The 23,389-nt window shown below is 47.3% G+C and overlaps 1 protein-coding gene and 1 pseudogene across 1 annotated transcript in view; both read right to left on the minus strand.

The window, feature by feature from the left end:
* The window catches only part of LOC147891563 (30-kDa cleavage and polyadenylation specificity factor 30-like), a 59,332-nt gene that overhangs the window by 22,447 nt on the left and 13,496 nt on the right, over positions 1–23,389 (minus strand). Inside the window, exons 3-4 of the mRNA XM_087387988.1 lie at positions 9,748–9,910; positions 9,527–9,637 (exon numbers count right to left, since the gene is read on the minus strand). Coding sequence (XP_087244114.1) covers positions 9,527–9,637; positions 9,748–9,910 — 274 coding nt within the window. The remainder of the gene's footprint in view (positions 1–9,526; positions 9,638–9,747; positions 9,911–23,389) is intronic.
* Positions 14,878–22,308, minus strand: LOC147891564 (uncharacterized; annotated as a pseudogene).

The raw sequence follows: 23,389 nt of genomic DNA on the forward strand, positions 1-23,389 counted from the left end.
TTGGTGCAAGCTTCTCTATTGGAGCTCGGCCAAACTCTCTTTAGCAGGTCGCGCCTTAGTGGCAAGCTAGGTCTTTCTTGCCTCCTGTTGGTGCTTTCATAGAGGATGCATTGGGCAGCTTCAACAGTTGGTTTGGAACTTCCTCTCAGCAGGTTCAGACGGCACGAGGAACACTAGAGCCCGAGTAGTTTGGCAGATGGTGATCATGCCGCACGCACTGGGAGGCTTGGGTATCATTGATCCGGAGATGCAGAGCAGAGCCCTTCTGGGCAAGATGGTTGTTCGCGGCCTCACCCCAGGTGCAGAGCCTTGGAAGCTCCTCTTACAGCGAGGGATGGATCTTCTCAAAGGCCCCCCTTACGGGGAAGGGTTCGCCCTTGATGAGGAGCCTTCACAAGGTCTAGCAGAGACTAGCAGGGGGTCTCATTCATGCTCCGCCCAAATGCAGAGAGGAGTTTGAGTGTCTTATGTGGCACATAGAGGTAAGAGATCAAGAGGGGCGTATGCTCGAACAGCGGACTCACATTGGTTGAGCGCAATGGGACAGTAGACCGGCCGGGTCTTTTGGCCGTTGGAGCAAATTACCCATGGAGGCAAAGGTGAGGCTTGACGCCCTAGCGCATCTGCAAGGGGCAAGGCAGCGGATGAGCGAGATTGACCTAGCCATTCCTGAGTCCCGGTGGGAAGGACTTCACGTATGGAGAGACGGCAAATGGTTGGGGTAGTTTTCCCGTACTGGTGTCCTCTTGAGGATGTTGATGCAGGGAGGCAACACACACCTTGGCTTCTTCTGTGTAGGACCTGGAGGCCTACTTCAGCCACTCACTGAGAGAGACCCTAAGATGGACGGGAGTCTTGATGGGATACATGGGCAGATGATCAAAGTGGTGGGACATTTGGGGAAGGAGTGGCACATTGATCCTCCCAATATCTCAGAGCAAGATGCCCCTAGATGGCGCCTTTGGCTATGGGAGGTTAGACCCCTGAGGGAGGTCCAATGGGATCCGAGAGAGTGGTTCTGGCCCTCCACGGGCGGCGTAGCCGTGCAGGTGGATGAGGTGCCCTTCTTTTCCTACAACACACGGATTGGCAGGAGGCTTCAGATGGACTCGTCGAGATGGACCCCCTCGAGGGAGAGGCATTGGGTGACCCAGAGAGTGTCCCGAGATGTTCGCTCCAGGTTTTGGACACGGTTGTGGACCAGTTTGCGGCCGAGGAAGATATCCTACTTCTTTTGGCTGGCCACCCACGAAGGCTTGCCAATCGGGCCATGGTTGGAGTAGATGCGAGTGGAGGGATAGTGCCATTGTTGCTACAATGGTGTCTTGAAGACTATCTCGCATTGCCTGTGGAGCTGTCGTAGCGCAGCGAGGATTTGGATGGGAGCCCTTAGGATCATGACACGTATGCAGAGTCTTCAGAGAGATTACACATGGGGGATGGCGGCCTGGTTGACAGAGGGAGGATATGCGTTTCAGATTGATGAGATCTCCCCAGCCTACCGGATACACAGTCAGAGCATCCAGAGGATAGCACTCCATGAGGCAGTCCCTCCTGACAGTCGAGCTCCTCCTCCTCCTAGGGAGGACAGCGTTGAGTGGTTGCCAGCATCACGGCGTGAAACATTTGGATGGCTTGTAGCAGTCTCGTGATGGGTGAGCACCCCGTTCCACCCTCGGCTACCCTAGTCGCCATTTGGCAAGACATCATATACACACTACGATCCACCTGAAAGCGTGGGACTCCAGGCTCCAGGGCGACTATTGAGAGACGTGCTTGTCTCTGCAAGGCTTGGCTTGCAGGAGTTTTCTACATCTTCACCCCGCGAGAGATTCGTTGGTTGTATAGTCCCCCCACTTGGCTGTTAGCCCCAATTCCAAAGATCCCCTAGGCAGTGAGTTGGGTTTCTCTGAAACAGGCCGGTTCTTTCTTTCAACCTTTTCCAGTTTTTTCCATACTCAGCACCTTCGGGGCTGTTGTCTTGTATGAAAACTTTCAAGCATTAATAAAAGGTTCCTTTCTTTGGGGAAAAAAAAAGTTTCTGTTTTTGTTTCTGACGGCCGAAATGCCGTTTCTTGCAACTATGAACTAGAAACAAAGAAAGAAAGTTTATTAAAGTCTTCGAAAGACCGATGGGTCTATGAGACTACGAAAAAACCTGAATCCAATGACCTATGGTAGTGGAGCTACTAAACGAGCATCCACACCAATGCAGAATGCAATAAAATGCAAAATGGCAATACTAAGTCCTAAGTACAGCATAGTCATATCCCGACTATATATATATATATCAATCTCAGCATCATCGCCCGCATCACCATCATAACCATCATCATCATCATCGTCAGCAACATAACATCTGGATGGATGAGGCTATGGAAGCGGAGACATGAGGTCAGCAATAGAGCGCTGTCGCCCCTTCAAGGGTGCAATCCTGGTACGTCTCCTAGTCGTAGATCTGCATCTAACCAAGGCCACTGTGACCCCCGTCGGTCGGGCCCCAACCCTAAACAAGGAGGGGATGTCCCCAAGTGTAATCTGTGAGTCAATCCTCTGTCTGAGCTGTCGGGTCACAGGCTCCGGGTCGCGGTCATGTCAAGGTCTCGCCTCATGGGGGTCTATGTGATCTGACTGAAAGAACTCCGTGATAGAGCTCTGAGAGGTATCAGTCAAGGGAGAAGTCTGATCCTGTCTCCATGCTTGGAGTATCCTATCTCGGTGTCCGAGCATCTCATGAATGAAACCAGCCAAACATCGCCGGTCTGGGTAGGAGAGCATCCCAAAGCTATCTCTAAAGAGGCAGTAAAAACGCCCTCGAATCTCATAGTAAACAGGACATCTGAAGATGAAATGCCCCTCTGTCTCAACCTCCTGCATGTCACACAATGTGCATATGCACCTCTCCACGGTAACTGCTCTGCTCGGCCGCTCTCGATACGAAGTCTGTGTGAAGAGACCCGGAACTGCCCAAGGGAGATCCTCAACCAGTGGGGTAGGTGTATCCTGGTGGATCAATAAAACCCTCCACTGTGATATGTACGAAGTGATCTCTGTAGAAGCCCACCTTTACTGAAAGATCACTCGAGCCCAACCAAGTCCGAAATGTGTGTAGCTATAGTAGATCCTCACGGATAACTTAGTTGACCTTGTGTGATAGGAGTGGAGAGAAAGGAGCATCCATGTTGTACTGGAAAGGGGGTAGTCTGTCCATGTGGAGCCCTAATCCTGCAAACCATCTCTCCGTGCGTGCATACCAACACCTCTGATCTCCCCCTGCTGCAAGTGCCATAGAAGAGGACAGTGCTAGCCATGGTATCCTGCTATGCCCAGATGTGTAATCCCCATACTCCCTGACTCGATACAGATATGTAATGACCTGAAATGCAGCATCTAGCTGTAATGGGGGTGACCCAAACTCTGCCTAAATGATCTGGTGAGGGACGGATGGCTTACCACGAATCATCCGTGATAACATGAGACCTGCAGCCGCTCCACCCTGTCCCACTCTGTATCCGATAAATCTGGTCCCCAACATGGGCTGCCATGCATCCTTGTAGGACGGACCAAGGAGTCAAAAAGCAACCCTTTGGTCCGTGGATCTTGAAAATGAGAGCGGAAGCACTGTCTCTCAAGTCTAGCCAATGAAACATATCCTCTGCTCAGGTTCGCCTACATCGCGGAGTCTCATGGTGAAGGTGGGTCCGGAAAAGACGACCCCTAGATAAGTGTGTGATGAAACTACCTCAAAAGGGGACCCCTCAAAAGTGAAATGCTCATTGCGCATGACGACTCAGGATGTATTGAAGATCATAACCTTGGTTTTACCCAAGTTGACCTTCAAATCATGAGACTCACAAAAGGACTGTAGTGCGTCAAGGTGTCTCTGGAGTCCCTCTGCTGAGGACAACAAGAGAGCCACGTCATCTGCATAAAGTAATATCCAGATCAGCGTGCCTGCGAGAGAGCAACCTACCCCACACTGTGCCTACATCACTATCTCAAGCTTGTCGATGTAGAGGCCAAACAATGTAGGTGACAATGGGCACCCTTGTTTGATCCCGATAGTGCTCATGATCTCATCTGTCCATCCAGATCCTATCCGGACTCTGCCTGAAACTCGCTCATACAGTGCCATGACAGCCCAAATGATCTCCTGGTCATAACCCAGATCCTATAGGCATCGTAAGAGACAAGATCTCGGAACGGTGTCAAATGCTTTGCGGAAGTCCACAAAGCAACAGTAAACCCTTTGCTTCCATGCCCTCGCCTCCTCGATGATACATTTGAGCGCGAGAATGTGGTCCATGGTCCCATGATCCCGCCTGAAACCGGCCTGTCCCGCTACTCTGAGTCCTCGACACTCCGCAAATCTGCTGACCTCAGAATCAAGTACTGATGCATAAATCTTGGACATGACATGTCCAATCATGATGGTCCTGTAGTTCTCCGGGTTCATGGGATCCCCTGCCTTCTGGATGGGTGAGATAGTGTTGATGGTCCAGGTGCGTGGAAACCCCAAGCAAACGGCTTCATTAAATAGCTTAGCTAAGATCGGGGCTAGGAGGTTGATCCCATATGCAATGAACTTAGTGCATAGTCCCTCATGATCCTTCGTTCGGCCATTATGAAGTTTCATTACGACATCATTTACCCGTCCCCCTTAGTGAAGAGGATGCAGGATGTGGGACGTGGCATATGTGATAGGTTAGGGGCTGGCTGATTTGGGATATCATAGAGCGTGCGTGCATAATCAGACCACACATGAGTGTCAGTGAGTGGTGGGGGAGGGGGGGGGGGGGGGGGGGGACTGTCCCTCTAGAAATCTCCGCCAGAAGTCCTTAGAGTTGTTACTGAACAGAATGTTCAGTAGCTCCTCCTCGTTCCAACGCACAAAGTCAAGTTTCTTCCTGCGTACCAGACGGCGGTACTCGCATAGCGTCGCTGATTCGCTCGGAAGGTTGTTTTTTGTTTTGAATCTGAGCTGATGGCGTAAAGCCTTACACTCATCATCGTACTAGCTATTACAGGGTACAGTCCCAAGAGGTGGTGGATGGGTGGAGCAGGTGGTGTCGAGGAAGGCGTGAAGAGCAGCCTCGTGTAGTGAGCGAGTGACTAGGGCAGCACAGTCTTCTAGTAAGGGTATAAAGTCAATGTATACGAGAAGAATGTACAGACGACCAAAGTAAGTAGGTGAGTGATCGCGATCAAAGCGTATATCATGGTAAGTGGAGCAAGAGCTCAACGGGGTAAAAAGTGATGTGCGGCGGGGGATAGAAATGCTAAAGAAAAGATAGGGATGGTCGGCCCCTAGAGTGAGAGGTGCTACGGTAAAGTCAGTGATGCGAGATGTGAAGGCAGGGGATCCCATGATGTAGTCCACAACACTGAAGCCTCCCCCATGTGGAAAGCAAGTGAAGCCACCTGATGCGGGCCATCTGTCAAGACCATTATAGATAATGAGATCATGCATCTTGCCGAGGTCAAGTAGGCGTCCATAGGATGTGAACGGTTCGTCTGTCAGCCGAAACTCATAGCATACCTGCCTCCTCAAGGTCAATGTCTGGCAGTAGAGTGGAATCATCCCTAAAGTCAAGGAGTGGTACCTGACAAGCGCCTGTTCTCGCATTGAAGTCCCCAACTAGGAGGACTTCCCCGCGGCTGGAGAAGTCAACAATGGACTGATAAAGAGCAGCAAATGGGGATGTCTGTCAGCCGAAACTCATAGCATACCTACCTCCTCAAGGTCAATGTCTGGCAGTAGAGTGGAATCATCCCTGAAGTCAAGGGGTGGTACCTGACGAGCGCCTGTTCTCGCGTTGAAGTCCCCAACTAGGAGGACTTCCCCGTGGCTGGAGAAGTCAACAATGGACTAATAAAGAGCAGCAAATGGGGATGTCTCATCCTCCCCTCGAATATCTCTGGAAAAGCGGGAGGTCTCGGGGGGGAGTAGCAAACTGCGATAAACAAATCCCAGCTATCCATGTGTTGGATCCGAATCCAGAGAAACCTGGAGTGTGGATCTCTTTGCTCCACTGAGATGATACCCAATAGTGTGGATCTGTAAAGGACTGCGACTCCTACTCCTCGAACCCCTCCTGTATCCCTCGTCTCATCTCTGTAGGCAGACTCCCATGTATACCCGTTGACTGCTGGTAGTGGGCGCTCTGGACTCTGATGTGTCTCTGTGTAAAAGACTATGTCGTGACCTGTATAGGATTCCGAGAAGTTCCCTGGTTCTGACCATAAGGTACCATTACAGTTCCAAATGGTACAGGATAGGATCTCGCATGTCTGAGTCTCACAGGCCCCGCCTCCCTATTTGGGAGGAGAGGTGGGTGCCCGACAGGTTGTAAGGAGTCATCCATCTCGTACTACTACCCACTTCCCCTCTTTACGGGCCTGATCCCGTTGCTGCAACAGGAAACGCCTCTCCTCAACCTGTAGTGGAGTGAGGTCCTCGTCCGTGGAGACTGTTCGCTAGTCTCGTAAGGCTGACCTACGACGTAAAGCCGAAAGTCGTGCCTGGGCATCATGGAACCGGATGATAAGGGGTTGCTCTCGGTTGGGGTCCCTCCAACACGCCATGCTCTCTCAATCTTGTGCTCAATCACCCCTAGGGTAGTGGTCACGAAGACCTGCGCATCTGCCATCAAGGTAGCCTCAGTGCCGGGAATCCCACGTACTCTAATGTTGAGAGCCTTGCTGGCTCTCTGCTGCTACTCTAGGAGGGTAGCCGAAAGGGTTACCCTTGCAGATTCCCGTTTGGCTACATCGACCCATCTGGATGTCTCCTCGATGGCAGATTGCATGCTCGCAATCTGTGCCTCCACGACTGGGGTGCTCCCTGGGACTGTACGTACAACAATGACCTCCTGTCGCAGCTGTGAGATCTCATGTCTGAGCCCCTGAATAAGATCAGCCTGGACTCGGATAGCCTGAGACTGCTCCTGTATGAGTCGTGCCTGCTCCTGTGTGAAGCGTGTCTCCTCCTATGCGAAGTGTGACAGCTCCCTCTCACGCTCTCAGATGCTCTGGACCTCCTTCAGCAAATACTCCCAAGCCTCTGATGGGTCAGCTCGTCCGTGCTCTAAAGGGTACTGATAGGACTGTGGCTTGAAAGTGTGAGGAAGAGACTGGAGACTGGGTGATGACTGGGTAAGATGGGTGCGGTATGGGGATGATGAGGCAATCCTAGCAGGGTGAGGGAGTGTGCGCTGATAGAGAGGCACAGGGGAGAGAAAGGTTGAGTACTGCAGAACAATGTACGACCCCTCCAAAGTAGGTGTCATAACCGGGGAGAGAACTGTAGCGGGAGAAGAAGGCAGAGATGGAAGAGATGGTGTCAGTGACAACCCCTCTATCATAGGGGAGGATGGGGCAATCGATGTCTCGACCATACCACTGAGACCGTCACGCCTTGACGTTTTGGAATATAAGCAAACGTTCATCGCCCAAGCTTTCTCTTGCTGTTTTCTGCTTTCATTCTCACGCACGGCACGTTGAAGAGAGGGGGATCGGGGTGAACGTCCAAGCGGAGGGGTTTGGGTGTCTGGGTTCAGAACGCGACGCGTAGGACGTGACAGGCTCGTGACCTCGACGAACGAGGGGATGTGGATCGTGGAGACCTCAAATTACGTTTTTTGTCATATCTTGCTCGTACGGACTTGGACTGGGACGAAACCTACGCCGGTGCGTAGGGCACGACAAGCTCTTCGTGTTCGGGACTACAGATCGGACAACTCCAATCTCGAAAGCTACCCTAAACTTGGTGCAACATTCGGGTTGCGAGGTACTAGTTGCGTAGGCTAGACCTTGGCCAGATGAGGAGTCGGCCACGAGGGCGTTTCGCTAAGGTTTGTGACCCCTCGGCAACCAACTATCTTGGGCCTCGGCTTGGCAAGACGACGGTGTCGCAAGGGTTTGTGACCCCTCTTGTGCATAGCGCAACGTGTCCAAGGCAGGACTCGAAGACGTGCACTCGGGCCGCAGGCTAGCAACCTGGAGTAGAATACGGTAATCATGTTGTTTATCATACACGGCACATTGATGACCAACAAAACGAACTCTGAAGCCATTTGTGGAGATGGCTAAAATAGAAATGGGATTCTTCTTGATACGTGAAACATACAAAACTTCCATAAGGGTCCATGTATCACTTGACACTGATGTGACTAACACCTCACCAATCCCTTTCAAGGGATAAGTACATTGTTTGCACAGCCTCGATGTTGTAGCAAATCCCTAGTATGAGTTAGGGAGCCCATCAAGTGTCACTTGTGAAGCTAGGACAATCTCATCAACATTGATGAGCTACTCTCTAAAATCCTTAATCTCGGTGAGATAGGCATCCATGTTGTCCCCTTCATTCATCTTAACATTATCCAACTGCTTGCATAAAAAGATAACTCGGGCCTCATTGCGAATCTAATAGAGACTAGCCAAAGTATCCCATGCATCCTTGGCTGTCTTGCAAGACCAAATGCGAGGTATAACCTCCCTCTTGCTATTCATAGCAATCACTGCATGTGCCTGTGCATCTCTCTGATCCCAATGAATCTATTCAGGTGGCAGTAGGTGCCTATGTGGTGAAGAGACAGGTCTAGTCTCTGGTCCATTGACAATACCCCCAAAATTTTGGGATACTAACAATTGGTGCACCAAGTACGACCACATAGAATAGTTGGTACCATCAAGCTTGTCTTCATGGGCAAGTATTCCAAGAGATTGACGACGTGCCATTGCAAAAGAAAATCCCCAAAAGAAAATGACCTGCAAATGCCAAAGCCTCAAGGCTACAATGCAATGAGAAGCTGAGGGCAAATCTGCAAATGCCAACCCAAAAATAACAGCAAAAGCAGCTGTAAATGCCAAGTAGGCAGCTCAAACATTGAGCAAAATGCACAAGCTGCCCCCAAAACTGGGGCAAGAATCTAGCCAAGAAAACATGGGACTCCAAAGGCTGTCCTGCAAACGTGACAAGCCAAAAATCAAACACCTGCAAATCTGTCCAAGGCCAATCTGAGTACAATGTGCCCACAAATAGTGGCTAAATGTCCTTGCATGAGAGCCAAGTGGAGTGCACACACGGCAAAAGCCCCAAATTTTGAAGGCCAAGTACCCAAATCAAAGGGCAAATGCAAATCAAACACAAATTTGGCTATATCAAGCAAAGCTCACTGCAATAACAGCAAGTCTGGCAAAAGCCCCAAGTTCTGAGAAGGCAAATATGCCCAAAAAAGGGCAAATTTGCAAAGCCCCAAATTGTGCTGCAACCTACTAGGTGTGGGGAGCAATGGAATGGAAATGGAATGCAAGGGAGCAAACAACAAGTTGAAGAAAACAAAGTACTTGCAAATGGATAATGGGAAAGTACAAGTGTGGCCACTATATGGCCCCAAAGTCAACTGGTTGTGATGAAGACTACGACAAAATGTCCTAACTAACCTAAAAGGACATACCAAGCTAAGTGCTAACATTTTTAACATATGAAAAAAGTTTCTCAACATAGACGACGTTGCTCAAATACCTTTAACCATTTAAGCCGAAAATTCCGACCATAGTGAGCTGTCCCATGAGCATACTTCCAAGCCCCACCACCAATAATAACTCCTATCTTTGACATCATTCTTGCACATCCCTACTATCAAAAAAACTATTTTCAAGAGTCAAACAATAGCAACTGGTAATGATATCGTGTACAAGTAAAAACAAAATCACATTCATCAACTTATTCGTGTGAAAACTTACCTGAAAATGGCGAGTTTCATTAACAGAAAATATGAGGATAACATTGTCACATGAATCAAACGCATCATTAAGTTTTCCCTCATTGTTACGCTGTGTTGCCCACATGCCTCGTGAAACAGAAAGTTCCAAATTTTCACGATTGCTACTCTTCACAATAAAGTACCTACAAAAGAAACCCAATAATTCAAAAGTCCAATCTACATTGATTAAGTTACCTCAACGATAGCAGCAAGTCCGCAAAATATGCAATCCTTTGAACCAAACAAAAAAAACAAAGATACCAAAAAAAACTAAATGCACCAAGCACAATCTTGTAAGGTACAAAGGAGAAAAGCTATATAAATATTTTCAAATGGCTAAGCTTATAAACAAAAATGCCAATTGATAAAAAAATCCATAGTTTCACATTGTCTATGGCAACAACATAAGACGAGGGAATATCACAAGTATACACTACACATGGCCATGAAAATGGTGAGGAAATGTTTGAAGATTGTCCAAAACCAACCGTTCTGAGTGAAATTATGAACCTGCAAATAATCATTAAATAGCCAAACATGGCCACTGACTCTTTAACCGGAAGGGATTTGTAGCCACTTGAAGAGTGCTCTAAGAGTTGAGCACAAATATTTCATCAACCCTTGGCCAAATCCTCGGATCTTTCTCACGATGGATCTTGTTAAGGACCACCTTGAGGGCATTTTAGTGGACCACCTTGAGGGCATTTTAGTGGAGTCAGAAGATGGACAAGTCTAATTGCAGAAGCTCATTTTCTAGTAGTCCTTGCTTTCTTTGCATTACATGAAGGATCATCCTTTGCTCTCGATCCTGGATCTAGATTCCGCTTGGCATACAGATTAGGCGCATGATCCGGTGCACTCGTGTGATTCTGGCATAAACCTGAATATGCAAGGCTCAAGCATCTTCTAGGCCACACATGTAAAGGCACGGTAAAATCACACGGAAGCAAAGACACGGAGCTCTAGGTTTATCGTGACCAGCTAGCCAACCAGCCAACGACGAGGAAGCAGTTGCAAAGGACGACAGACACTCGAGCAATAGGGGTAGAAAATAACGATAGTCAAGAGTAGGAGTCAAACCGGCACAAATGATGGGGGCCTTTGAAAAATTGAATGATCTCTTCCGAAGGCTCTCATGGTATGCTCTGTCAACTTGAAAGGCCATTGCTGCCACTACAGAAGCAAGAAATCAAAAAATCTCTTTCTATCACCATGCGCCATGTTTTGTCGGTCTCCACACAAGGGCCATTGTGCTGTCATTGTGTTGTCTAGGGATTCTTGCAGTTCATCACCAGCCAAGCCCCTCACATGCCATCTATCCACACACAACATTGTCCATCTCATCCATCTGTCTACAGTGTCACTTGATAACAATATATGTCAAGGAAGCTACGAATTCAAAGAACGCAGCTTTAAAAAACCGAATTTTAGAGGCTAAATTTCACATTCTTGACTAGAGTGTTTGGAACTGTAAAATGTCTTGAAAGGTTGCAAGCAACGCATATCAGCATTTCACAACAAGTCTCTTAGGACTCTTGTGAGTGGAAAAATACTCTTTTGAAGGCACATTCTAGTGCAAATTAGCAGCCAAGGACTTCGTTCTATTTGTAGCAATCCATATTGGATTTCATAAACATGGATCCCAATAATGCCCAAAGGCAAGTACTCTAGGATAATTCAAAATCCGAACGACCGCTTTTGATAAACATCCACAATTACTTATCCCATTAAAGTCGATTTGTTGCATCAAGTGTTTTCACCCTTTGGACTTATTGAGCAAATTGTCATGCATCGGCTTCCAGGTGGTCTCCAAGCCTTTGATACACTTTGCTTCGCACTGTACTACATGGCATGCAAGAAATAGTCTGCAAGGTCGGGATATCTATGGTGGTGGTTGTAATCATGACACACTAGACAAAGTACAAACAATACATATAGCCACAATACGCAGTACTCGAAGGTCCCCTGGGCATTGAGTTTTGCAAAGCGTCCTACAACGAGATTCCAATTGGGACTCTTCCTCATCTAAGGAGTCACCTAAGCTGAAAATATAACTCTTGGAAGACGAGGATGTGTCTAATGCTCTTCCTCAATGTGCTCAGCCAAAGCCTGTGCATCTTGATTGTCCTGATTGTCTCCATTGCCTCCTCATGCACCACCTCTTTCTCTACCTCCTCGTCCACGACCCCTACGTTGAATATATGTCATTACTAGTACCGCACCTGCAGCGGTCCACACCTCTTGTAGCCCACTGATTTTTACTCTGCATTGCTGACTCTACAGCCCCACCTTGCAGTTCGCCATCGCCATTGCTCCTTCCCTGACTCTTTGCAGCCCCACCTTGTAGTTCACCATTGCTGCTCCATTACCGTTCCCCAGCCTTGCAATCAAAGAAGCAGAAAAAAAACCATCCCCAAGCTCGGTACAAGCAGAAGAGCACACAAAAGAGTAGACATTCAGGACTCAGCACTGAGGTCAGTTCTAGATTTCTCAGCATCAAGACAAGCAGCCTTTCAAGAAGGCCATCTTGGATTTTCTCATGTTGCTTCCAACGGGCGTCCTAAGGAGGTGATCCCCCGTGCAAATGTGCCCTTAAACCGTGACATTTGCCTCTCATAACGAGAAACAAGAAAGCTTCCTGTTCCACCACTTGGAAAAAGATTTTTTAAACCTAGTTTGAAGGACCTGTTGGGTACTTGAGGATCATGTATAAGGGCACCTAATGCTTGGATTAATGCATGGGAGGCACAAAAACTGAGGCATGAAGAGCTGTGTCCTTTTCTCCTGTTCATAATTTCAGCAAAGCACCCTTCTCCCCCCCTCCATACTTTCAGCAAAGAGAATTCAGCAGAGGAAAAGCAAAGGGAATCATCTCCAAAAGGGAAAGAACCAGGAGAAGGAGAGATGGCAAAAGGGTTATTCAACATTTGTCAATATCTCTGTTACGAGACGTGAAAAGTGATGTAAAGTTTAATGTAACTCAACCAGGGTTAGCCATGGTTAAGTAATAGTTTGGCCGTTAGGGATTGGCTAGAGGAAGTGCACGCTTCCTAGAAGAGTCCCTAGGGGCAATTTCTACGTGCACCCACTAGGTCCTGGTTATAAACTTGGTCCCAAGGACAACCGATGTTGTCCTTGGTCTGGTGGTTAGGACTTTAATGAAGGGCCAAGTGGCATGCATGCAAATGCATGTGCTCCCTCAACCTACCATCTCTCTCCCTCACCCTCTTGAAGCATTCCAGGGTCTGCAAAAGGAGCCTGGAGCAGAATTCCACACCAGCTGCACAATTTGCTTGTTCTTTTATTGTTGGCTGTTCTCCATCCTTTTGGTGGTTTCTATGTCCTTTTCTGTTGTTGCACTCATGTCTAGGCTGCAAGCAAGCATCCCTAGGCTGTTGTACGGCTGCATAGGCAGTTCATACAACCGTACGAACTTCTGACGTGATTCTCGAGGTGGCTGTACGCACTTTGGACACGAATCCCTGTTGGGGTAAAGGCACTGGCCACCCTATGTAAATAGTACTTTATGTTGTACTTTATTGTAGGACACTTAAGTACGCTAAGTACACATTTGTACTTAGCTGTACTTAAGGGTTACTACCTTATCCATAATATAAAAGTGTGTACTTGGGGAGGTACCACTCACTCATTGTGATTATCCCCACAAGTGTGTGTCTACAGTGAGTCACTCCTTACTCCCTACTCTCTCCCTCACAATCTATCAACTGGTATCAGAGCCAACGGGCTCTCTCCCTTCCTTTCATCCTCACGGGCTTTCTCTCTCTCTCGTAGCCAATGGGCTGGAACAGCGTCGTATTCCGGATTCTCCTTCTCTCTCAACCAACGGGCTGGAACAGAGAGCTCCTGCTCTCTCATCGCGATGGCAAAGGCGCTTGCACACGCGTAGACAGCGCGAGAAAGGAGCGGGAGAGGCGTGGGCGAGCTCGCGTAGACAGCGCGAGTAAAAAGCAGGAGAGGCGTGGGCGAGCTCGCGTAGACAACGCTGCAAGGCTTAGTGGGAGATGCGTGGGCGAGCTGCAGCACAACGCGTGGCCCAACGAGCACGGCTGCAAGGCCGATAATCATCGGCCACCAGGGCCGACACCAAACGGCCAGGCCGTCGCCTCCTTCAGCCATACGCCTTCCACCTTCCCTCGTCCTCGATTACAACGCCTCCAACAGCAGCGGGAAGTACGTGCTAGCGCGCGGGTACGAGTATCGAAGTGTTCATAGGACAGCTTGTAAGTGCAGCTCGAACAGCGTGCAAAAGTACAGTCAACGGGCTTAGTATAGCAGAGATTGTACCGTGCAAGTACAGCGCGAAATACTAGGACATTGAGTGTCTAGAGACACGCAAGTCTGTGTTTCCAGCGGGCACACTTCTCTGTGCACCAACGAATCAGCAATTTTCTGTGTATTCCAACATTTGGCACGTTTTCCTGCGCAGCATTTTGCGGCACAGCAAAGTACTGCAAATGCATGTACAGGTGCTACTGTGGCAGGGCATCACTCAACTCTGAGGCTTAGCTTATGCCGCAAACAGAGTTGAGACAGGTTATTCACTTGGCCAGTGATTGTACACAGTGGTGGCACTGAGAGTATGCATTGGACAGATCTGTACTTGATACTTGCAGTGTATGCTTTGTTGGATGCAACTCAATGGATTTGCAGTCAAACGCCTTGTGTGAGCAGTAGCAGTTGATGCCATTTACTGTGTCAATGCACGGAATGTGCTGCCAATTCAAGGGGCTTTTGATGCTATTATTCTTGTGACAAATGCTTTAGCTTGTTGCTGAAAGTACAATCACATTTGGTACAGATTTGGTCGATTTTGACCAAGTTTGACTTTAGTCAAATTTGGGGCTTTTGTAGCCTGACCAGCAATTTGTCAAGTGGGAGCACTCTACATGCATCAGGCTATCTTGTGGAGCACTACTATGCTTTGAAAGTGCAAATTTGACTTACAGTGTTTGGCCAAAGGTCAATCTTTTCAAATTGGAGGTCACATCCCTGATTTTCTTCATGCATTCAAAGGGCTTTTGAACCACCTTACTTCCAAACTGTAAATTCAGTTGGGGGGGAAGTTTCTGGAGCATATGGAGGTCTAAAATCAGAGATTTTCATCCAAAATCAGAGATTCACTGTTTCTTGACAGTCCTGGACTGTCAAACAGCAAGTTTGACCAAATTTCAGTCACTGTTTCTGCAGCAAGTGGGAGAAAGACTTTCAGTTGGTTTTATGCCACTGAAACAGTACCAAGTTCACTTTTGATCGTACTTCCGCTGCGGGAGAATTTTTTCTTGGAGTGACTAGTGCTTAATTGCACACCTACAGGGAGTCTACTTTCTTTACTATGAGTTCCGGTAGCGACGTGTCGTCCTTGTTTCAGATAAAGAAGCTCGAAGGAGCTAAAAATTACGACATATGGAGGACACAATGCTACAATGTGCTGATGCAGAAGGACCAGTACAAGCCTATAAAGGAGAAGGGTGTTAAGCCCCCCAACGTTACTGATGAGCAGTGGGAGAAGATGGACGGCTTGGCCAGGTCGACCATTATGCTTACAGTTGTTGATTCACTGGTTGTAGGCATCAGGGATGAACCTACTGCGTGGAAGATGTGGCAACGTCTTGAGGATACTTATGCCAAGAAAAGTGCCACGGGAAAAGCTTACTGGCTAAAAAAGCTTGTTGGTCTTCAAATGAAGGAGGGGACAGCTATGTCCACTCATATTATTGAGTTTAACAGCATATTCAGCCAGGTGATCAACCAGGGGTTGAAGCTCGATGATGAGCTGAAAGCTACACTCATCCTATGTTCTCTACCTGAGTCATGGGACACATTCAGGACTTCTACCAGCAACTCAAAAGCCATTCTGTTATTTGCAGATGTGGAGAGTGCTCTTCTACAGGAAGAGATGAACAGAAAGAACAATGCTATTGGGAAGTCAAATGCTTTGAATGCACGCAGCAGGTCCAAAACACGTGGAAAAGACAAAGAAAGAGAGAGGAGCAAGTCCCGCTCTAAGAGTGATCTTGTATGCAACTATTGTGGCAAGAAGGGACATATTGAGAAAAAGTGTTTTCAAAAGAAGAATGACCAGAGAGCCAAAGAAGGCAAGGCTCAAGGCAAGTCTAAGGGCAAAGAAAAAGAGGAGCTGAATGTTACTTATGTTAGTGACAGTGACAGTGGACATGAGATATGTTTCACCTCTTCACTGGAGGCTCATACACTTCATGCTGGTGATGGATCAGATATGTTTTCCTGGACTATAGATTCAGGTGCTTCCTTTCATGTGACATCCTACAGAAATCTGTTTGTCAGATATGCAGGAGGGCAAAAGGGAGTTGTCTTTCTTGGTGATAACCATGCATGTTCTATCATTGGCATAGGTGATGTCAGGCTTGTTCTTGAAAATGGCCAGCAGTTAATGCTCAAAGGGGTCAGGCATGTTCCTAAGGTGAAGAAAAACTTGATTTCCACAGGGTTGTTGGATGACGATGGTTATCATACCACCTTTGGCAGTCAGAAATGGAAAATCAGCAAAGGGGCAATGGCTATTGCCAGGGGTCCTAAGGTTGATACTTTGTACTCACTTCATGCTGGACATTGTCTGCATTCTGATGTAAATGCCACCGAGCTGCCAAAGATTTCATTGTGGCATAGCCGGCTTGGCCATATGAGTATTAAGGGAATGGAGCAATTGGCTCATTTTGGTTACTTGCCGAGTCTAAAATATTCAGATTTAAAGAAATGTGAATTTTGTCTCTACGGTCGTCAAGTACAAATACCTCATAAGAGAAGGTCCGATCAGAAATTACAGCTCTTGGAGCTAGTACATACAGATGTGTGTGAGATGCCTACACTCTCTTTAGGAGGTTCAAAGTACATACTGTCATTCATAGATGACGCCACCCGCAAAGTGTGGGTTTACACTCTCAGAAAGAAGAGTGATACGTTCAAGGCTTTCACTAAGTTTGTTGCACTGGTCGAAAATGAGACAGGCAAAAAACTGAAAGCCTTACGATCTGACAATGGTGGAGAGTATTTGTCCAAAGAATTTCAAGAATTCTGTGAGGCAAAGGGTATTCAAAGGGTGTTGTCTGCACCATATGATCCTCCACAGAATGGTACAGCTGAAAAAATGTTCAGGACCATTCAAGAGAAAGTCAGATCCATGTTGTCACATGCTGCATTGCCCCACACATTTTGGGCTGAAGCTGTAAAGACAGCTGTGCACCTTATTAACAGGTCACCAAACAAGAGACTATGTGGCGGTGTGCCTGAACAGGCATGGACGGGTAAGCCTCCGTCTTACAAACACCTACGGGTCTTTGGTTGTGTCGCGTATGTGCATGTACGCAGGGAGGACAGAACTAAACTGGATCCAAAGTCTCTTAAATGCATATTCCTAGGTTACGGTGACAAAGGTGAGATGGGCTACAGGATTTGGGATCCCAAGAACAGAAAACTTATACGCAGCAATGATGTCGTGTTTGATGAAACCATCATGTTCAAGGAACCTGTTGTACAGCAGGGACCTTTAAAAGTAACTATTGATGATGACAGGCATCATGGGCAACACGAACAGGCTGTAAATCAGCCACAACAGCAGCATAACCAGCCATTAAATGATGCTGCAGCAGGTCCTAATGGACAGCCAGGTATGGCAGAAGACATCCCAATGGATGAAGCACAGTTAGGTGATCTTCCTGACATGCAAATGCAGCCAGGAGACATGGGACAGCCACCTTATCTGGGTGATGAACAGGCTGGACAGCCAGCTCAAGACGATGGTCATTGGGTTAGAAGGTCAACTAGACCGACGCGGCAGCCAGAAAGATTTGTTCCAGGCATTGATTATTTGATGCTCACTGATTGTGGAGAGCCTTCATGCTACAGAGAGGCTAGGCAGAGGGCAGACAAGGTTCAATGGGATCTTGCTATGAAGGCTGAAATGGACAGCCTTCACAAGAATGGCACTTGGGAATTGGTATCCTTGCCTACTGGTAAGAAGGTACTGCCATGCAAATGGGTTTATCGACTTAAGGTCACACCTGGTGAAAAGCCAAGGCATAAAGCCAGACTGGTTGCCAAGGGGTTCAAGCAGGAATATGGTGTTGACTTTGACGAGATATTCTCTCCTGTTGTTAAGATGACAACACTCAGAACTGTATTAGCATTGGTTGCACATGCAGATATGGACTTGGTCCAAATGGATGTCAAGACAGCATTTCTTCATGGTGATTTACATGAGGAAATTTTTATGCAGCAGCCAGAGGGTTTTACAGTGAAGGGCAAAGAGAAGCTTGTATGCAAACTAAAGAAAAGTCTTTATGGTCTAAAGCAGGCACCCAGGGAATGGTATCATAAGTTTGATACATTCATGCGAACCCAGGGTTACAGGAGAAGTGACATTGATCACTGCTTGTATACCAAGAAAGCTTCAGATGGCAGTTTACTCATCCTCATTTTGTATGTGGATGACATGTTAATTGCTGGAAAATCTCATAATGAGATGAATGCCTTGAAAAAGAGATTGCACCAGACCTTTGATATGAAAGATCTTGGTGATGCCAACCATATATTGGGTATGCGGATACTTCGGGATAGGGAAAAGCGGTTGCTATACTTGTCTCAGAAGGAATATATTGGCAAGGTCTTGCAGAGATTTCACATGGAGGGGGGGAAGAGTATTGGTACTCCATTGCCTCCTTATGTGAAAATCAGTGCTTTGGACAGCCCTCAAACAGATGCTGAAAAAGCTGAGATGTCAAAGATTCCGTATGCATCAGCATGTGGCAGTCTCATGTATGCTATGGTTGCAACCAGGCCCGATATTGCGTTTGCAGTGGGAGTGGTTAGCAGATACATGGCTAAACCTGGCAAAAAGCACTGGAATGCAGTAAAAGGTGTCATGAGATACCTGAAGGGTACACAGGACTTGTGTATATGTTTCGGCAGTCAAGATGCAAAAGTGCAGGGTTATACAGACTCTGATTATGCCGGTCACCCTGATACCCGGAAGTCTACTACCAGATACGTTTTCACTTTCACTGGAGGTGCAGTGTCGTGGGTATCTAGAATGCAGCAATGCGTTGCATTGTCTACCACAGAAGCTGAATATATTGCAGCCCCACTGAGGCATGCAAGGAGGCTATATGGCTATCTCGGTTAGTGGCAGATTTGGGTTATCCATTGGAGATTCCATTGTTGCATTGTGACAGTCAGAGTGCCATACAGTTGGCACGTAATCCTGTCTTTCATGCAAAGACGAAGCACATAGATGTGAAATATCACTTCATCAGGGAGGTGCTTGAAAACAAGCAAATTCAGCTTGTTAAGGTGCATACAGATGACAATCCGGCAGATCTGTTAACCAAAGGGTTAGCTGCAGAGAGGTTTGCACACTGCAGATCTCTTATGGGTATTGGTTGAGGCCAATATTCTTTCTCTCCTTGAGGGCACACTGCCTTTAAGTGGGAGGTTGTTGGGGTAAAGGCACTGGCCACCCTATGTAAATAGTACTTTATGTTGTACTTTATTGTAGGACACTTAAGTACGCTAAGTACACATTTGTACTTAGCTGTACTTAAGGGTTACTACCTTATCCATAATATAAAAGTGTGTACTTGGGGAGGAACCACTCACTCATTGTGATTATCCCCACAAGTACACACTTTTATATTATGGATAAGGTAGTAACCCTTAAGTACAGCTAAGTACAAATGTGTACTTAGCGTACTTAAGTGTCCTACAATAAAGTACAACATAAAGTACTATTTACATAGGGTGGCCAGTGCCTTTACCCCAACAACCTCCCACTTAAAGGCAGTGTGCCCACTTAAAGGCAGTTTGCACACTGCAGATCTCTTATGGGTATTGGTTGAGGCCAATATTCTTTCTCTCCTTGAGGGCACACTGCCTTTAAGTGGGAGGTTGTTGGGGTAAAGGCACTGGCCACCCTATGTAAATAGTACTTTATGTTGTACTTTATTGTAGGACACTTAAGTACGCTAAGTACACATTTGTACTTAGCTGTACTTAAGGGTTACTACCTTATCCATAATATAAAAGTGTGTACTTGGGGAGGTACCACTCACTCATTGTGATTATCCCCACAAGTGTGTGTCTACAGTGAGTCACTCCTTACTCCCTACTCTCTCCCTCACAATCTATCAATCCCGAGGTGATCGCAGCAAGGAGCAGATCCCAAGGCAGATCGTCCTTTATCGGATTCTCCTTGCCATTTGAGGCAGATCTGTGGACCCTAGCCTCTCCAGCTCTTTTCTTGCCTTCCTTCTACCTTCTATCTGTTCTTTTCTCTCTTTTCCCGAAGACTAGAAGACACCTGCACCCTAAGCTCGCCCCTCTGCCACGGACAACGGGTATTTCATTATTGTCTTCCATTTGATTGCTATTTCTTATTTTGAAGTTATCTGCAGTGCATTTCTTGTGTTGATTCCACACCCCACACCACACTGTGTGGGCTCCTGGGCTATTTTATCAGTCTTCCGCTGTGTGTACCCTCTATTGGGTCATTTCTAACATGGTATTAGAGCCCAAGTAGGAGGCTCACAGGAGTGGGAGCCTGAAGGCAGGGACCTTGCTGAAGGACGACCCTAATTCAGAAGCTCTAGGAAATCGACTTCCATGACTGGAGGATAGTGCCCTTGCGAGAAGGAGGGTGACTCAGGTTCAGTCGTGCATTTAAAGTTCGTGGTCCAGGTTATCTGGAGATGTTCTTTTGTTGTGGACCTTGCCAAAGGAAGGATGGGTTGAAACACACAAGAGGATGAGAAATTCAGTGTGGTACCCATATTCTCAAAGATACCTCTCCAGAAAAGACTTGTCATCCGCGGGTCTCTATCACTGACAATTGATTGAGGCATCCCGTGATATTTAAACACATGAGACATAAAGAGTCTCGCCATCTGGTCTGCTGTAATTTTCTTTCTGACGGGAATGAAGTGGGCCTGCTTGCTGAATCTGCAAATAATGGTCCATATCCCATCATGTCCAGATGGTGTACGAGGAAGATCAAAGATAAAATAATCTGTCCACTGTTTTTCCAGCTTAGAAAAATGAGACTCTTCTTCTACTGACTTCTTTTCAGATGCAAACACTAAGTACGCTGAAAGATGCTTCTTCATTACGTTGCCAATGGCAAAAGCAGATACAACAGGGATGGATTCTCCCTTCAATTTAGCATCCAGAACGTGGGTCTTGCCACGGTGAGTGATTGTGATTGTTTTATTCTTTGTATCCAAAACAGCCCCAACACGGAAGTGCCAAGGTATCCCCAGCAACACATCACAACCATTCAACGGCATAATATAGAACTCTTCTGTGTCCACATAGCTCTGAATATGCTTCCGCAGCTTGCCTATCACCGGAGTAACTGACTGGCTGAGTCCCGGACAAGCCATATCTGCATCACACAAAGGACTCATCTCTTCTGCCCTTATTCCTAACTTTCCAGCCAGCTCTGGAGAGATGAAATTGGCCTTGGCTCCCAGATCGAAAAACATCAGAGCTGTCTAGTCTCTTATCTTGCCCCATGCCCGGCATAACTCTGTAGCATCTGTATTCTAAACAGCCCCAATCAAGTCTGGCAAAAGACCAGCACTGGGCTTGGGCCTTTTATTCTTCTAATCCTCTTTTCCTCCTTGTGCTCACCCTACTCAAAAGGAGGGAACTTCCGCTTCTTATGTGGGCATTCAACTTGCAAATATAACACTTGTTGGCATCATAGAGAATTTGCTTTTCCTCATCAGACATGCGGGTCGGCACTCGCCTCTGTCCTCCAACAAACTTTGCCTTCATGGGCTGCGAAAACTTTATGAACTTCTTAGGGGATTCCGTCTTGCTTCCCTTTGACCTTGATGTCCCCTCTGAGCTTCCTTTGAAGCCAGAAACTTTCCCTTGCATTAGTGCATAAGCTGTAGTGGCATTCTCAACCAACTGAGACATTGGAAACCCTTGTCTTTGTGCAATAGTCCCGAATCTCCTTTGACTACCCGCAGCAATATCTTTCAATTTGCTCGGACAGCGGTACATGTCTGTAAGAATTCACTGGCAGTAGAGCTTCCCAAAACTTCTTATTATAGTTCTCCAAATTTCTGCAATTCGCAGCATCCAACCTGTACCAGGCGGTCATGATCTCCACCTCAAAAGTGGTAGTGAGCCATGCTGCTAAGAAGACCTGCTTGAATTCGACCCAAGTGGTAGGTGCTCTGCCTTGCAAGAGGAGGTTGGTCCACCATTGGAGCGCATTGCCCTTCAAAAAGGTGGCTGCCTTTCGGACTTTGGAGGATTCTGTGAAGTGTCCACCTGAGTAGGCAGCATCAAACTGTTGCACGAATGTCAAAGCCTTCAATCTGTCCTGCATCCCATTGAAAGTCTCAAACTTGACAGTTGCCCCTCCCTCCTTGTAATCTTTCAATTTGCCTTTGGGGGTGAGATTGTCATAAACGGGGGCCTGTAAAAACAGTGGGGGCATCACTGCTCCCGCATTCTGAGCCATTCCAACCGTACCCATGGTGGGGTTTGGCATTCCAAGTCCCACTCCTTGCATCTGTGGCATATTCCAAGTATTGCCCATTGTCCCAAGCATTCCTGCCTGCATTCCAGGCTGCATCCCAATGTTTGAGTACATCATATTGTCATTTGCAAGGGGCATTCCACCCATCATAGGTTGCTGGAAATTCTGCATTCCCGGCTGCGTGCTGTTCATAAAGCTACCTGGCATTCCGGGTGCCTCTACAGCTGGTGCCACCATTGCCTGAAAAACTGATCCCCCTCCGAAATATCTTGGATGCATCGTGGGCTGAGGAAGGGCTTGCTGTCCCTGATTGACTGAATGGAAGTTATTGGCATTACCCGCTACAGGGGTGATCGAGGGCATCTCTGACGGCTGTCCACCGAAAGAAACATGCCTAGGGGTCTTCTTATGCTTCTTATGTTTCTTCTGAGATGACTTTTTGCTTCCATGGGAAGCAACCATAGGGGGAGGAGCTTGCATAATCTCCGTGACAGCATGTTGCAACTACGACAAGGCTCCCGCTACACTTTGCATTCGTAGCTGAAAAAGTGCATTGGGATCAAGCTCCTCTGCCTCATCTACCTCATCCTGTGAGTCCTCCGTGGCATGCTCAAGAGAGACTGGATGAGCCCCACTGTCTTGCTGGTCATCACCCCCACTGGTACTGTGCTCCTCTTCAAAGCTCTCTGATGCTTTGTCTTCATCTTGCCCCTCTTGCTCTAAAATGGTCAATGACCTCTCACAGTGTGACATGCTTGCTAAGATTGATGGCTATAGCAACAATTGCACTGAAGGTGTCCTTCACCCAACACTACCAGGGCCCACCTTTGTAGGAAGATGGTGACAATCCCGGCAATGGAACCACTGAAACCGGCCTTCGATAAACAAAAGGGCAGTGATCTTCTTCTACTCAGTCATAAACTTCATAAATAGCCACAATGCAAGCTTCAATCACTTAAATCACTTAGCACAACTTAGAAACAAGCTTCAACAACAACAAAGGTGAGGCTAGAATGCCCCTACTCAATGAAAATAGTACACAGTGCAACCCACTGGCCCCAAATGCCTTGGCGCCCCT

Source organism: Dipteris shenzhenensis, chromosome 17, assembly GCF_047967505.1.
Source record: "Dipteris shenzhenensis isolate YYH24624 ecotype China chromosome 17, Dip_SZ_1.0, whole genome shotgun sequence".
Taxonomy (NCBI): Eukaryota; Viridiplantae; Streptophyta; class Polypodiopsida; order Gleicheniales; family Dipteridaceae; genus Dipteris; species Dipteris shenzhenensis.